The sequence below is a fragment of the Polypterus senegalus genome, chromosome 9 (genome assembly GCF_016835505.1).
Source record: "Polypterus senegalus isolate Bchr_013 chromosome 9, ASM1683550v1, whole genome shotgun sequence".
NCBI lineage: Eukaryota > Metazoa > Chordata > Cladistia > Polypteriformes > Polypteridae > Polypterus > Polypterus senegalus.
Genome location: NC_053162.1, coordinates 162784324 through 162802169, shown reverse-complemented (window position 1 = coordinate 162802169; position 17846 = coordinate 162784324). Strand labels below are relative to the sequence as shown.

At 40.7% G+C, this 17846-nt stretch overlaps 1 protein-coding gene across 2 annotated transcripts in view; it reads right to left on the bottom strand.

The window, feature by feature from the left end:
- The window catches only part of ntm (neurotrimin), a 685464-nt gene that overhangs the window by 204287 nt on the left and 463331 nt on the right, over nt 1–17846 (bottom strand). For both annotated transcript variants that reach the window (XM_039764121.1, XM_039764120.1), the window contains exon 3: nt 303–428. In XM_039764121.1, the coding sequence (XP_039620055.1) occupies nt 303–428 (126 nt within the window). The remainder of the gene's footprint in view (nt 1–302; nt 429–17846) is intronic.

Genomic DNA, 17846 nt, shown 5'->3' with positions numbered 1-17846 from the left:
AAAACTGGGTATCCACACTGCAACTCCAACTCTCATTTGTTCTCACTTGGCGTTCTGTTTCACAGCGCATCATTAAAAGGATTGGGGAAAAAGAGAATCTAAAGACCACTGAAGGAGACATTTTCCACACTCTGGCAGCAGCCCTCTCATTTTACCATTAGCTTAATCAAAATCAGCATCATGCGGCACAAATGGCATCCCTTTGCAAAACCATGAGCATACAGCACCATAACTACAGGCCATTAAGGGGTGTATTTGGGACCCCATCCTCTCCACACTTTAGCCTTCCAAGTCTCACCTACCTATGGGTGAGAGATGTTTCCATGTCACTTCCGGCTCTGGTTTTCCTGAGGCTAAGCACTTCAGTGTGACATTATCCCCTTCGCTCACAGAAATGTTGGATGATATACTTCTGATTTTGGGAGGGACTGAAAAGAAGAGAGGAGTAAAATTTTAAAATTGGCAAGAGATCAAATTTATTAATTATAGCTCATATTTAGTAATAATTTAATAACTGCGAACCATATTACATCCAAGGGCTATTAAAGGCACTGCATCCATTAGAATCTTAAGCCTAAGACGAACATAAGAATAAAGGTGCAATCCATTAAAACAAGACTCATATAGATATCAGTGTAGGGAGATACAGTAACTCAGCCAGGGGCTACAGTCCATTGAACATACAGCTAATGCCTGGACCATTCAAAAATGGTCTGCATAAACCTAAAATCACATCATGGGACAGAGGCAATGAAAAGTGTGCCATTTCACAAACACAAATATTTCACGTCAAATCCTTCCCCACAGAATTCATTAGTTACACAAAAGCATTTTCTGATTTAATGCAGGAGCTGGGCGGCATGGTGGTGCAGTGATAGCGCAGCTGCCTTACAACAAGATGGGGGTTCTTATCCAGGGTGCTCACTGTGTAGAGTTTGGATTGTCCTCCCCATGTCCTCCATGTGCTCCAGTTTCCTCCCAAAGACATGCAGGTGAGGTGAATTGGTGTTGTTAAATTAGTGTGCAGGTGAAAATCAAAAGCAATAACAAAAGATACTCACAAAAACTCTCCAATCCACAGCGCATTCAATGAACTGTGAGGAACTATGGGAGGCCTTCCCTTAACACTAGAATTACCAGAGCCTACGAAAAAACTTGTAGATCCATCCCACCTTAAATCGTTTCGCACCTCTCCATCAGCACCTTTTGTCCTGTAAATGTGTGTCGATAAGCAGCAAGCAGCCTACTATCACATTCCCCAAATGGCACATAGTTTTCTCAGATCAAGTCTGTTTACCTGCGTGTCATTTGCTTAGAGTTGTATAGAGTGAGAAGTCAAGCAAAATCACACCTTTTATAAATACTATATTGTTATTTGGAACACAAGCATTTCATATGTGTAACGCGTCTACAACATTCTATGTAAACATATCGTTTAAACAGAAAATGTTTTTCATGTTTTAGTAATAATTGACAAAATGTAGACATGAAGTATATAATGTGTGAGACCTGAAGTCCAAATATCAAAGAAACACTTTCACAAAAGATACATATATAATAGAACAAGTGCGCTTCTATTCAAAAATATAAATGCAGAAAAAGAACCCGCGTTAGGGTGTGACATCGACACGCATTTGCTACAACCGCTTCGGTGGCGCAATGGTATCACCTGTTGACTGGTAATCAAAACTTCACGGGTTCAAGACCGGATGAGTCAGTTTTGAAAAGTGAGCTGCTCTTATTCTTACTATCTTAGAATAAAAACATACATTTGATTTCAGTCTGTAACAACCGGTGTAAATATATGATACTTGTAAAGGTTAGCTTTGTTTTTTTTTTTATTCAGTTTCATTCTCTCAGTCACGTTAATGATCTTACCCTACTCCCCCATCTGACACATAAAGACACGCTATAGCTCTGCACTCTGTAGAAAGTAAGTAAATAAATCCAAATAAATAACATTCGATCTAGCTTTTATGTAACATATAAATGTTGATGTACAAGTGTAACAAAACAAGTGCACTTTTATTCAAGACTATAAATGAAGAAAAAATAAAGTCCATTGCAGAGCTTCCTGTGTTTGAACGACATGGGCATGGTCAAAAAATACACGTGAAATGCCACGAAAAGTGCACGCAGACACTTCAGTTCAGAAGCAAAAAAAAAAACCAAAGCTAACCTTTACAAGAATCATACATTTACACCCTAACGTGTTGTTTTTCTACAGTTATATTTTGGAATAATAAATAATAATAATAATAATACATTTTATTTATAGGCGCCTTTCAAACACTCAAGGACACCGTACACTTTACACAACACCCAACACACAATACAGTACAGTGTTTACATAGAGAAGGCAAGTTTAAAAAGATGAGTTTTAACTGAAGACTTAAACAGAGAGAATGAATTAATGTTTCTAATCTCAGGAGGCAGTGCATTCCAAAGTCGGGGGGCAGAACGACTGAAAGCTCTGTTCCCCATTGTGGAAAGACGAGCGAAAGGAACAGTCAATTTAATTGAGGAGGATGATCTAAGAGTACGGGAAGGGGTGACGATGTGGAGAAGGTTAGACAGGTATGGGGGGGCTAAATCATGAATAGCTTTAAAGGTTAGCAGAAGGATTTTAAACTCGATGCGGAACTTGACAGGGAGCCAGTGAAGTTGATGCAGAACAGGAGTGATGTGGTGAGTAGAAGGAGATCTCGTGATAATACGGGCGGCTGAGTTCTGGACTAATTGAAGTTTGTGAAGAGTTTTTTGAGGGAGACCAAAAGAAGAGAGTTACAATAGTCAAGGCGAGAGGTGACAAGGCTATGAACAAGAACTGCAGCAGAGTGAGGGGTGAGAGAGGGGCGGAGACGGTTGATATTACGTAGGTGGAAGTAGGCAGATCGTGTAATAGTATTGATGTGTGAAAGAAAGGAGAGGTTATTATCCAAGATGACACCAAGACTTTTGGCCTGAGAGGAGGGATAGAGTACAGTTATCAATTATAATAGGGAAGTTATGGGATTTGGATAATGTGGATTTTGTACCAATAAGAAGGATCTCTGTTTTATCACTGTTGAGTTTAAGAAAATTAAATGTAAACCAGTTTTTGATTTCGCCAGACAGTCAGTAAGGGTGGTAGGTGGGAGGTGATTGTGGGTGAAGTTGAAAAATAAAGCTGGGTGTCATCTGCATAACAGTGGAAATGGATATTATATTTCCTGAAAATATTGCCCAGAGGAAGGAGATAGATGGTGAACAGAAGGGGGCCCAGGACAGAGCCTTGAGGCACTCCTGAGGTAACGGATACAGAGTGAGATGAAAATGATTTGAGCTGTATGAATTGGGAGCGGCCAGAAAGGTAGGATGTGAACCAGTTATAGACATTGTGGGTGACACCAATGGAGATAGTCTATTGAGAAGAATGGAATGAGAAATGGAGTCAAAAGCCGCACTCAAATCAAGTAGTATGAGGATAGAGAGTAAGCGAGTCTGCTGCCATGAGAAGATCGTTAGTTATTTTGATTAATGCAGTTTCTGTACTATGGAGTGGGCGGAAACCAGACTGGAATTGTTCATACAGGTTATTCAGGGATAAGTGAGAGTGGAGCTGTTTGGCTACCACTTTTTCTAGGATTTTGGATAAGAAAGGTAGGTTAGAGATCGGACGCAGGTTGTTAAAATTAGATGGATCGGCGCCGATTTTTTTTAAAATTGGGGTTACTACAGCAGTTTTGAATGAAGCAGGAACAATTCCAGTTGAAAGAGAAGAATGGATAATAGCAGATATAATATGGAGCAGAGATGGAAGGCAGGCTTTGACAAGTGATGTAGGTAAGGGGTCAAGCAGACAGGTGGATGACTTAGAATGAAGGATTATATCTGATATTTCTAAGGTGGAGGGAAGTTGAAAGAAAGAAAAAGGGTGAGTAGATGGGAAGAATTCAGAAAGAGTATTGTGAGCGGATTGCAAAGCAAGGTAGTGGTGGATACTCTCGATTTTGTTCATAAAAAATGACATCAGAGAATTACAAAAGGCATAAGAGTAGAGATGTGATGGCCACAAATCAGGGGGTTGGGTGACACGTTTGAGGAGTGAGAACAATGATTTAGTGTTGCCTTCATTCATGCTGATTATATTAGAATAGTAGGCAGATTTAGTTTGATTAATACAATCCTTATAATGTGAAAGATGGTGGAAATACATATCTTTGTGAACCCATGAGCCCAGTTTTTTATAAAGTCGCTCTAATTGCCGGCCTTTCGCTTTCATGAGACGAAGTTCGTAAACCAGGGGCAGAGAGGGAAAATGAAACAGACTTTGTTTTAAAAGGGGCAAGAGAATCCAGAATATGATGAAGGCTGGTGTTATAATGCAAAATCAACTCATCAGCAGTAGTTAAGTTAGGAGTGGCAATATGTGATTCAATACTGGATCGAACAGAGTCCAAATTAATGTTCTTGATATTGCGAAAAGTTATTGTGGGGTAGCTTCGGGATAGATATAGAGAGTTGAAGATTAAAAGAGAGGAGAGAGTGGTCAGAGAAAGGCAGTTCATCAGTTGTATGATCGAGAGAAGAGACACCAGAGCAACAAATTAAGTCCAAAATGTGTCCTTTTGAATGAGTGGGGACCTTGGTGAACTGTTGGAGCCCAAAGTTCTCCAGGCAGGACATAAAGTCTCTAGTAAGAGGGTTATTTACATTGTCCATATGAATATTGAAGTCACCCAGCAAAATAATATTAGGGGAGACAATGACAAGCTGAGCAAGGAAAGCAGCAAAGTCATTTAAAAAGTCACTATTCGGTTTAGGTGGACGATAAACAGCAGCGATGACGGTAGGCGAAGATCCAGGTAACTTGCATACAGTACATTCAAATGAGTTGAAAGCAGGGACAGACATCGGCAAAACGTTCCACTTCTCGCGGTATAACATCACGAGACCTCCTCCGCGGCCAGTGCCGCGAGGTTGACAGATGTAAACAAATCCCGGCGGAGTGGATTCATTGAGTTCAGAAAAGTCATTAGGTTTTTGCCAAGTCTCAACTAAACAGAGGAAATCAAACTTACGATCAACGAGGAGATCCTGAACAAGAGACCTCTTGTTCGTAAGTGAGCGAATGTTCAGTAGTCCGAAGTTGAAGGTGGTAGTCCCATGGGTAGTAGAGGTGTTAGCCAACCTAGTTAGGCTGGCAGGCACACTATGGTCAACAGCCCGATCAGCGTGGCGAGAAGGACAGCGAGAGTTGGACCAGAAAGACTTTATTGCAGACGAGGGATCCTGGTGGACCGTTCGTCGGGATCCACGATGAATGTATCTCCGACGTGGTTGGAAGATGATGTCCGGATGGAGAACCTGTCTTTCCAGTTCTTCTTTCTAGTTCTCCTGTTCACCTGATCAAGTTTCCCTGTAGCCCCCTCTCATGCTGGAATAAAGGTGGGTGTCTCAGCATTCCATGAGACCAACTTCATCAAATCAACTGATCAGGAAACTATATAAGGACACTACTCTTCTACTTGACATTTACCTGTTTTCTTTTTTTAAAATCTTGTACATTTGTTTGCTTTTTCTTTGTTACTTATTCTTTAATATTATTACCTAAGGTTTTCTTGTAACTTTCTCTTTGACATTTTGTAAAGCACTGTGAGATACATTTTTTTGTATGAAAATGCACTATATAAATAAATACTGCTGTTGGTGTTACTCATATCAGAAGTGAATTCAGGCAGTTTGCAGTGCTAAGAGAATCAGAAACCCCAGGGCACACATGGCTCAAGATGTAAACGTGCAGCCTGGGCCAGGCACTGCCCGTGCCCCTCTATGTCCCCAGGACTACAGCATCTGTAGAATGTTTGATGTGGTCCTTCTGTCTGTAAATCTGAATTTCTTGACCATCCCTTCAACTGAGTGCACTATTTCTAGCACAGAGTCATGGCGGAAGCGAGTCCATTGAAGGGCATAGGAAAAAGCTATACACGATGGGTCATGATTAACATTACCAGTCGACCTGCCTGTATGACCAAGATGAGGAATCTGAAGGAAACTGTCAGGTGGCAGTGCCAGCTAGCATGCAACTACAGCATGCTTCCAATTTCTTAATTGGATATACCTTAATTTAGTAAATAACAATAAAATACAGAATGTGCCACCCAAAAGAGATCCTGCCTTGTGAGTTCGTCCACATGCCTTGGCTACCAGGAGGAGCTAATTGATGGTGTTTCTCCAGAGAGTCCTTGAAAGCAGCTCCCTCTGATCGGTTTCTAAAAATGTTTCGTTCAAATGGGTTTATTACCACTTACTGCACTCGTACAGATTCTCTCAGATGGAAATTCACTAAAAACGCATTACATTGTACTATCTGCAGTATAAAAGTTGAATTCACAATGAGTAGTTCAGATGAAGAGGGCAGCTTCCAGAAGCCCAGCGGGGCCAAGCAAGACCCATAAAAGCCTCTCAGCTGTAGATTGCCAGTAAGAAGGATGGGGGGGTTGCTTTTTTCCTGCAAGCATAGGCTAAAGCAAAATTGATAAAAAAAAAACGAAAAATTGAAGCAAGGATCAAAGAAAAGACTGGCAGAGTCTGCCTTGATATAGAAGTCCTCTGTACATAACAATCTGATACAGAGAAGAAAAGCCATTGTCTCCTAATTGCAGTAATTTCAAGTACAATGTATTTCGTATTCTATGGAATTACAGTGCACCACTTCTTTATGAGAGGTCCTTATATTGTTCTAGGGAACTGACTTCCACTTTCACTTTCATAAAGGTGGCGAGGAAAGCACTTGTCACAGCTGTCACTTATTCAGTAATCATTAGAGCAAGAAACATCTTCTTCAAGGAATTCAGAGCAGTGATTGGTAGTGACAAACCTGCTGTCAGGAAAGAGCTACGAGGGTCAAAGAACATCGATGGGCATGAACACCCACCTTGGAGTGAGAAGTAGCTGGGTCATAATGGAGTGACAGTTTCATAGATTATGTGCCTATGGAACATGAATCATCCTGGCATACAGAATAAGTCAGCAAAGTGCAGTCTTATATAGTGCCTTTTACATCTATCTATCTATCTATCTATCTATCTATCTATCTATCTATCTATCTATCTATCTATCTATCTATCTATCTATTATATAGTGCCTTTTACATCTATCTATCTATCTATCTATCTATCTATCTATCTATCTATCTATCAATGCAGAATTAAACTGAATTGAAATCAATCAATCTAATAGTTCTTAATACTGTATATGTATCAAAACATCTTCTTTATACACAGTACCCTAGTTAGCTTTTCAGATTCTGTATTTTCTACTGTTGTTCATTTTAATATAGTGATAAATATAGCTGCTGGCAGGACAGCCCTGCATCACATAAAACCATGACAATAAAACAGATGTGTGTCTTTTGTTATCAAAAAAAGAACAAACCATTTTCTTGCCAAAGCTGAGCCATAACTTTTTATTGCTAACAGTTTGGGCAGTGCATTTCAAGACGGACCTGATGAAATCAGCCTTAGCTGAATGAATTAGCCTCAGAATGAATTCTCTGCCTGTTCTTCCAACATTTTGTATGAATGCTTTAAAAGACAGCTGTGCAAAGAGGAGGGTTCTTTTTTTTTTTTTTGTGTAATTGGATGTTTTTTATGTGTTCTATTTACCAATATAAATTGCCTATAAAAAGTATTCAACCCCTTGGAAGTTTTCACATTTTATTATTATACAAATCACAGTGAGGCAACTGGGACTGGGAATGCCAAGTCATAAGTTTTCTTTCATTTTAATTTTCTTCTTTCGTCTTTCTTTTTCGTTATTATTATAACATGTGTTCAGACCATAGTGTGTGTGTACATATATATATATATATATATATATATATATATATATATATCTGTGAACGCTGGCCCGGCACAGACAGACGGACAACATATTTTTGCCCAACACACTGTTTATTTACAAGTTCGCTATTTACAAAAGTCACGTGCACTCACACAAACCCCAGTGCCTCTGCACTGATTTCCCCCAAGTCCAGGGCCCACAGTTCTGTGCCTTGCTTCCTGGCCGCCTCCTGTCCTTGCTCTCCAGCTCAGTCCGCTTCCTCCCGACTTCCACTAATGACTGGAGGAGGCGGCCCTAAATAAGGCTCCCGGATGAGCCCCAGGTGTTCCGTCCTTAGCCACGCCAAGCGTGGCGGAAGTGTCGGCTGTCTTCCTGGCAGCTCTCCGGGTGCCACACAAAGTCTTCCCCCCGGCACTTCCTGGTGTGGTGGAAGTGGCGGGCTCCCGGGATAATTAGGCACCGGGGCGCCGCCTGGCGGTGGCCACGGGTCCCTACAGGGCTGGGCTTCAAAGCCCTGTACCCGAGGCCCCTGCCTAACCAGGACGGACGCCCCCACTCTGTCTGGAGGAGGCACTCGCCCTCCTCCGGTCCTCCAAGGCGTCCCGGCCGGGCTCCAGCCCGACCGGCAACCGCGGGATAAACCGGCATCGGGCGCCGCCTGGCGGTGACCACGGGCCCCTACAGGGAAGGGCTTCCATGCCCTCAACCCGTGGCCCCAACAGAACCAGGACGGGCGCCCCTCGCGGTCTGGAGGAGGCACAAGCCCTCCTCACGTCCTCCTGGCGTCCCGGCGGGCTCCAGCCCGGCCGGGGCCTAATATATATATATATATATATATATATTTATTTTTTTAAAAAGCTGCTATAAAAACCCAAATTTATTAATAACAAATACAGTTTTATCTATTTATTACATAGTGTCTTTCACATCTATCTATCTATCTATCTATCTATCTATCTATCTATCTATCTATCTATCTATCTATCTATCTATCTATCAGAAAAAGACTTTTTTTAAGTCAAAGTGAAATCAGATCTCTGCAAAGTGATCTAAATTAATTCCAAATACAAAACACAAATTAATTAATTACATATGCATTCAGCTCCTTCAATTCAGTATTTAACAGAAGTCCCTTTGGCAGCCATGAAATCTGTGTGCTCAGACCTCTATCTGCTTTGCACTTCTGCACACATCCATTTGTCCCCATACATCTTCGTAAAACTGCACAAGTTCTGTCAGGCTGCATGGGATCATGAATGAACAGCCTTTTTCATGTTCAGCTACAAATTCTCAATTAGAGTGAGATCTGGACTCTGAGTTGGCCACCGGAGAACATTAACATTGCCGTTTGTTTCTCAACAATTCCTCCGTAGCTTTGGCTTTATGCTTCGGCTTTCTGTCTTTCTAGGAAACAAATCTCTGACTGCCCAGATTTCTTCCAGACTGCATTAGATTTTGCCTCTGGATTTCCCCATATTTTTGTTGGATTTAGGGTCCCCTCTACCCTGACTAGTCTTTCAGGGGCTGATGCAGAGAAGCATTCCCTCAGCAAATGCAGCTACTAGTATGTTTTTTGATAATGTGTAGTGTTCAAACGTGCCATGTAGACTGATGGCTAGAACGTTCAATTTTAGTCTCATCCGATCATAGTACTTTCTTTAGGCTCACTTTAACGTTTTACATGTATTTTCTGGCAAATTCTAGCCAAGATGTCCTGTGCGTTTTTTCTCTGTGCTGCTCCACCATAAAGCAGTGAGCATCAAAGCTCATTGTCTTGTCTACACAGTCTCTCCAGTCTTCTGCACTGTAGCTTGTAAATCCTTTTGAGTTCTCATAGACCTCTTGGTGTCCTCCCTCACTCGTCTTCTTCTTGCACAATCATTCAGTTTTTGTCGACGGCCTCCTGTAGGCAGGTTTGCCACTCTGCCATACTCGTTCCATTTCTTAATGATCGATTTCTCTGGATTCCAAGTGATATTCACTGACTTGAATATTTTCTTGTCTCCATCCCCTGTCTTGTGTTGTGCAACCCCCTTTTTATGAGGTTCCTTGGACTGTTCTTTTGTTTTCATTGTGTTGGTTAGCCCACCACACTGATTCACCACTAGTTGGTCCTTCCACATACAAGGTCAGACCCCAGACTGGTGACCTGCACTGAACTAATTCCGGTTACTTCTTAAACCAATTGGTGATGTTTTAGTTGTGTCATATTAAAGAGGGTGACTACTTATGCAATCAATTATTTTGTGTTTTATATTTGTAAATAATTTAGACCACTTTGCTGAGATCAGTTTTCACATTGATATAAAATTGTCTGTTTTGTTGAACATTGTCAAAAGAGTCATAGTAAATACTCTGTGATTCAATGCTTTATAAAAACAAAATGTGAAAACTTGTAAAGCATTGGATACTTTTTGACAGACACAGCACCAATGTGTAGCCATTTACACTGACTTGTTTAAATTTCACCATTCACTCCTTCCATTTTTAACGTCAGCTTTGTCCTGCTCAGATAAAGAATGAATTCTTTGCCTGCTCTTCATTTTTCCTGTGAATTAACCCTAAATGGTGGTCTACTTTGTCCTTACGGAAGCCTGAATTTTTGGGACTTGTCCCAAGTGTCCAAAATTATATGAAATTATAGCTTGATGCCAAAATATGTCCACCTTGTGAATTTATTTAGTGATCACACAAATATTTTCTTCCACCCTGGGCAATGCTGAATACTGTGGCTAGTGTTTAACATAAATCATTTTTAATAAAGTGTCAAATGTTATTAGAATTCTCTTTAAAATGTATTGGTTTACAGAGACATTATGCAAATCCAGGGCTGTCTTAACGTATTGGCACAATGGGCGCTATTAGGTGCATAGGTGCCCACAATGTTTCTCAGGCCTATGTATGTTTCTGTTTTGCTAATAAAACGGGGACCCCAGTGCTCTACTTGGCCCGGGGGTCTATGATGTAGTCAAGACGGCTCTACAAATGACTACAGAAGAGACCGAGTGTTTAGTATTGCAGTCTGTGAGCTCCAAAGAGCTCTTTGCTGTCACAATGGCGTTGCATGTTCTCCCCATGTCTGTACGTTTTCTTTGATAACTGAAGCTTCACCAAATCTCAGATCCCCAATACACAGGTTACATTACTGGGTGATTCTAAATGAGCCCAAGATGGATGTGTGCGACCGTGTGCTGTTGAGTGGAGTGACTGCTCTCTGTGTTCCTCATTGCTCTTGTGCTCTTAATACAGCTGGGTAATTCATTTGCGTAAAGATTCTGTGGGCACTTTGTGACTGATCATTCACCTCTTCATTTTTAGAGCTGTGCGTCTGATGAAGTCTTTGCTGAGGGTTCCAAAACCAACCATGGCTATGATAAGCAGTCTCTTAAAAAGTATGCATAGCTAGAAAGGTGGGTAGATGGATTGTGAGAGATTGAATTGGAGATGTAAGCATGGAAGGACAGACACGCACGTGTGGTTTACAGTTTAATAACTCTCTATTATATAAAAAAATCCTTCGACGTGACGAGACTTTTTGGAGGAGAGATTTTTTCAAGTCCCGCGAGACGAGACTTTTGCATTGAGAATTTTTTCAAGTTACACCCTCCTCTTAAACATTTTCAAACAAGACCACGGTCTTCTAGCACCGAGAAACGAGGAAGTCAAATGAATTAATGCCAAAAATGACAATTGTTTAAACAGCAAATTGGTAAAATATATCCAAAAATGTTGATCAGTTATACAGCACTGTGCTGAAACAGTTGGTGGTGATTGTGTGGAAGATGAAAACAACAATTTACAATATCCCGAACAATATCTACAACCATTAACAACGTCCAGTCTTACAACGCACAAATTACTGTAGAAAGAAGGATGTATCCAAGAAAGGTAATGTAGTACATCTTCTGCGGATAACATTAGATAACAAAAAAGATCTTAATATGACATTCATATTAAAACGTTTACAGTTTCCCATTAGAATAACTTTTGCAAAGAAAATTAACAAATCTCAGAGCCAAACATTCGAAAAAGTTATTTTAATAGAGAGAAAGAAACACAATTCAATCATGGGCAGTTATACGTTGCATTGATGTATATGTAACAATTCCCATGAAAATACAAAATCTGTTTAAATTGTACATCCACAAGATGTAGTGCTTTCTAAACTTGTGATTCTAAGTTAGATACACCTTTCTTATATTGCAGAAATGGACATTACTTCAAAAGTTCTTAAGAAATATTTTTGCCTGAGCATTCATTTAATGTAAAGGATAACTTAAGTCTGAGGTCACCAAACCCTCTTTTAAATGAATTAGCTTCTCAGCCACCATGTGGCTTTCTAGAAAGCTCATTAACAGCCTAACTGATAGAGCTGAGCCCAGCAGGACAGACAGATTTACGCTCGTAGAGCTCGTGCCAGTTACTTTTGATGACAAGTGCTGTACTCACTACAAAGCGTATCCTTCCTTCCTTGTTGAGTTCAGGCTAGGCGGCCACTGCACCTTCTCACGGCGTTCCTCACTTTATGGTGAGGCTGCAGGGGTCACTGGCTCAGACTTTAGTCTAAGTGGCTGGAAAAAGGAACCCTCTTGTGATTTTCCTGCTGCCAGAGAGGCTGCCTCCAAATGCAAAAGCAAGACGCTTTCAGTTTTATTTATATTTTTTCCGTCTTTTCAGGTGCCATTTGCCCTTTACTGTTAATTGTGCATCTTAAATTAACTAAACGGCTTTGGGCCCAATTCTCTGAGCGGCAATATGGCAGCTGCGCTTATTGATTGTGCTTTAAAAGTCTTCCTTTAAGTAACAAGGACTGTTCTTTCACTTGTTAGAGACCTATTAACCATATTTAGCACTCCCTTTAAAGACATTTCCAAGCAGCTTACAATAAATAAATTAAAACTGTACATTAATTATGTAAAATATATACTGTATGTGCCTCGCAGTTAGGAGACCCGGGTTCGCTTCCCGGGTCCTCCCTGCGTGGAGTTTGCATGTTCTCCCCGTGTCTGCGTGGGTTTCCTCCGGGTACTCCGGTTTCCTCCCACAGTCCAAAGACATGCAGGTTAGGTGCATTGGCGACTCTAAATTGGCCCTAGTGTGTGCTTGGTGTGTGGGTGTGTTTGTGTGTGTTCTGCGGTGGGTTGGCACCCTGCCCGGGATTAGTTCCTGCCTTGTGCCCTGTGTTGGCTGGGATTGGCTCCAGCAGACCCCCGTGACCCTGTGTTCGGATTCAGCAGGTTGGATAATGGATGGATATACTGTATGTTTGTATGTATATATATATATAGCATAATTATTGTATAGTTTTATATATCACACCTAATGCAGGATATGCAGTGGAGATGTTGTGTCTCTTATCAACTTCCTTTTTCAGCATGGAAATAACCTTAGCCATTTCTCTCTTTCTGGATATATATATAGAAATATATATATATATCCAGAAAGAGAGAAATGGCTAAGGTTATTTCCATGCTGAAAAAGCTGTGTAAGCCTGTTCTGTAAAAAGCCTGGGCCCCTAGAAACTATTGAAATCATCAGAAAAAAAATTAAAATGTAGAGATGTCATGTAATTGGAAGGAACTACTTCAGGCATCCCTGTCCTAGGAGGTTTCATTTTGCCGGCTTGCTCGCTTCGCTTCTGCATTAGCAGCTAAGCATCTTTGTCTTTCTTCTTAAGTTTTATTTTGCTGATGTGATGGCTCAGACTCCTGCAAGGCTCCATGGAAGCTGGATTTTGCTGCAGCAATATTGGGTTCCTTGTGCGCCACCAGGAGGTGCGGCAGCTGATGCTGAACCCTTGGATGCAGCTCTTACATCACACCTGGGTTCCTTATAAAGGGAGCCAGCAGCCACTACTCAGGGAGCCAGAGTTGGGAGGTGGTGGACAAAGCTTGCTCGGAGGAATAAAGCAGACAGGAAGAGAAGAGAAGAGAAAGAAAGAAGGCACTGGGCATTGTGTGCCCTTTGGTGCTGTACTGTGCTGTGCTGTGGGGGGCAAAGGAAGCATCCTCCCCATGTAAATAAACTGTGCTGTGTGACAAACTTGTGTCCAGTTTGTCTGTATTGGCATTATGGGGACTGTACATGCCCTGGACATCACTGCTCCCATTAGGGGTTGCCAAAGTGGATCATCTTGTTCCATATCTTCCTGTCCTCTCCATCTTGCCCTGTAACACCCACATGTCCCGCATGTTTTCTCTCACCACATCTGTAAACCTCCTCTTCCCTGACAGCTCTATCCTTAACATCCTTCTCCCAATATACTCAGCATCTCTCCTCTTCACATGTCCAAATCAACGCAATCTTGCCTCTCTGACTTTGTCTCCCAACCATCCAACTTGAGCTGACCCTCTAATGTACTCATTTCTAACCCTATCCATCCTTGTCACACACGATGCAAATCGTAGCATCTATAACTCTGCCACCTCCAGCTCTGTCTCCTGCTTTCTGGCCAGTTCCACCATCACAAACCCATTTAACATAGCTGGTCTCACTACTTCCCTGTAGACCTTCCCTTTCACTCTTGGTAATACCCATCTGTCACAAATTACTCCTGACACTCTTCTCCACCCAGCCTGCACTCTCTTTTTCACCTCTCTTCCACAATCCCTGTTACCCTATACTGTTAATCCCAAGTATTTAAACTCATCCACCTTCGCCAACTCTACTCTCTGCATCCTCACCATTCCACTGACCTTCCTCTCATTTAAACATATGTATTCTGTATTATTCCTACTGACCTTCATTCCTCTCTTCTCTAGAGCATACCTCCAACTCTCCAGGATCTCCTCAACTTGCTCCCTACTATCGTTACTGATCACAATGTCATCAGCAAACATCATAGTCCACGGGGACTCCTGTCTAATCTCATCTGTCAACCTGTCCATCACCATTGCAAATAAAAAAGGGCTCAGAGCCGATCCCTGATGTAATACCACCTCAATGTTGAATGCATCCATCACTCCTACCGCAGACCTCACCTCTGTCACATTTCCCTCATACATATGCTGTACAACTCTTACATACTTCTCTACCACTCCCGACTTCCTCATTCAATACCACAACTCCTTTCGAGGCACTATGTCATATGCTTTTTTCAGGTCCACAAAGATGCGATGTATTTTATTGATTTGAACTAAGCTTATGTTTGATGGCAATGTTCTTCATTGACATTTTTTTAATGTTATGTAGTAGTCTGATTGTAAAACTTGCTGACAAACCAAATTTCCCACTTTGGACAATAAAATTAAATTTGAACTGAATCTGTAAGTGGGAAAAACAGACAAAAACATTTATTGTGAAATGTGCAATGAGTTCATAGGGTACAAGAAGTAATATTAATAATATTTACACATAATTAGGAAACAAAAGAAATAACACCCTCTACCAGTAAGAAGGATGGGCAGTAGACAATAGAATGTGGCATGTCTTAAGGACCACCCTCAGTTTGAGGAAGAAGAACAAAAAAAGGATACAACACTGCAGTCACTGAAAATAACTCCAAGCATGTCTAGGTGAGCCAGAAAAAGAAAGTAGAAGGAGCATTCAAAGAGCCTCGTTATAAGAGATTGGTGTCCGTCCATCCATCTTATCAATACTCTTATTCTAATTTTAGATTTGACAGAGGAGCAGGGGCTTATTCAAGCATCATCAGATCTAGTCGAGAACCAGTCAAGAGTAGTACACGCTCACACTCATTAATACCAGGCTACTTTGAGAATATGAGATTCTTCTGATCTTCATATATTTGGGATATGGGGGAAAAACTGGGATACTCAGGCAAAAATGCATGTAGATATGAGGAGAACATGCAAACTCCATATTGAAATGGACAAGGCCTGAATATGAACCCAGTCTACCAGAGTAATGTGTACTTTTTACCAATGATGAAGCCATTGAAATGTTCTACTTCAGCTGCTGCTTATTATTATTATTATTATTATTATTATTATTATTATTATTATTATTAATAATAATAATAATAAGCTCTATTCTTGTTTCAAACTGAAAGACTCCCTCCATGGATGTGAAAGCTTGCTGTGCTCCCTATGCGAGATTCAGGCTGCTGTTGTTTCACATCCTTTCCTCTCTTCCTATCTCTCAGTTTCCCTCTCACAATAATCACATACTTGTTTACATTTTTAACAGTTAGTTTCTATTTTTAGATCTCCTTGTTATTCCAAAAAGATTTTTTTATTGTCTCTGTGCCCTCTCAATTCTGTGTGGATTAGAGCTAATAGCAAAGCCTTTCATGTTTATTCACACCAAGAAAGAATAGGGAAATCAATTATTCATCTGCTACTTTTTTATTGTTCAATTATGAAAGATGTTTTGTATGTTTGAGTCAAATACCTAACACTATCTACAGCGAGAAATGCTCCTTATATAATCATGTTACCTCATTAACATACACATAATATGTTCACAGATGTGAGGCTTGTTTGTTATTTATACATTCATATAATTTTGTTCATCTCCTTATCCTGTACTCTAAATGAAGATAAGTTAGGTGCCTTGGTATTCTGTACCTGTAATAATTTTAAAAATTCCATGTTGTCTGTTTGACAGGTATCGTCAAAAATAAAACTCTGTATGAGAGCTAAACAGACTCAAGAGGTGCTCTTAAAGGTGTTTAGGGCACCTTTCAGTCTCATTAACTTAAATTATACCTAGCCATGCTGTTCTGTACAATACCCTACACCACACAGCCAGGGTCTCTTTTGCATTATTTTATTCATTTTTCAGTTTTGAATGAAGAATACAATCCTGTGCTTCTTTCAAATTAGGAAAAGCTGGCAGTGAATGTGGAGGCGCTGCACGGCTGCAAACACTCGGTGGTCTACATTAGAGACAGGCTGGACTTACCTCATAACACAGAGACCCACCAAATCAACAAGCTAATTAAAAGGGTAGGCTCAGTTATGGAATGCACTCTGGACCCCCTGGAGGTTGTGGTAAAGGAGGGCATGACAACAAAGCTGAGTGCCATTATGAGCAAGGCTGCACATCCTCTCTCTGACACACTAACAGTGAGGACTTTCAGATAATGAAATATTCAGCAGAAGAGGCTCCCTTATTAGAAATGCAAATATAAAAAAAGGACTTTCTATCTATCTATCTATCTATCTATTATATAGTGCCTTTTATATCTATCTATCTAGCTATCTATCTATCTATCCATCCATCCATTTTCTAACCCGCTGAATCCGAATACAGGGTCACGGGGGTCTGCTGGAGCCAATCCCAGCCAACACAGGGCACAAGGCAGGAACCAATCCTGGGCAGGGTGCCAACCCACCACAGTCTATCTATCTATCTATCTATCTATCTATCTATCTATCTATCTATCTATCTATCTATCTATCTATCTATCTATCTATCTATCTATCTATCTGTCGCTCCATGCTGCCAAGAGCTGTAATGAATAGCCTCTGAAACTGATAGACCAGTCTGATGAGAATCCAAGTCTTTAGAATATAAGCACACATTGTTTTAAACTAAACTTTATGTTTCTACCATGAGCAGGAAGTACAAATCAATAGCTTACTGACTGGCTACATGGAGGTTTCAGTCACAAAGAAGAAAAGAGCAGAAGCCGGTGTAATCTTCAAGAGCACAGCATGAGAACTTAGACAGGAATTAAGAGGAAATCAATCTGTCTGAGTCATTCACAAATAACGGAATAGACCACAGGGATAAAAAGAAGCAGCCATGCCATCACATAACTACTTCACATTTGCTCCTGTGCTAAGGATCAGCTGCAAAAATAAAAAGGCCACTCAAAATAATGTGTTAAACATACAAAAACAATTGCTGCATCCAGCACATGTCTGTCTCAACATAAAACTGAGATTGTACTAGTAGTCTGTTGCAGGCTGAAGTATGAAAAGAGTTTACAATCATAATGTCTGTACAGGAATATCTTCTGGGGTGAATTTGTTAAAAATCAACCGAGTTTATAACATTTTAGAAACCTGGGCCAAGTTTCATTTAAACTGAGTGATTTGTGTTTTGAGTCA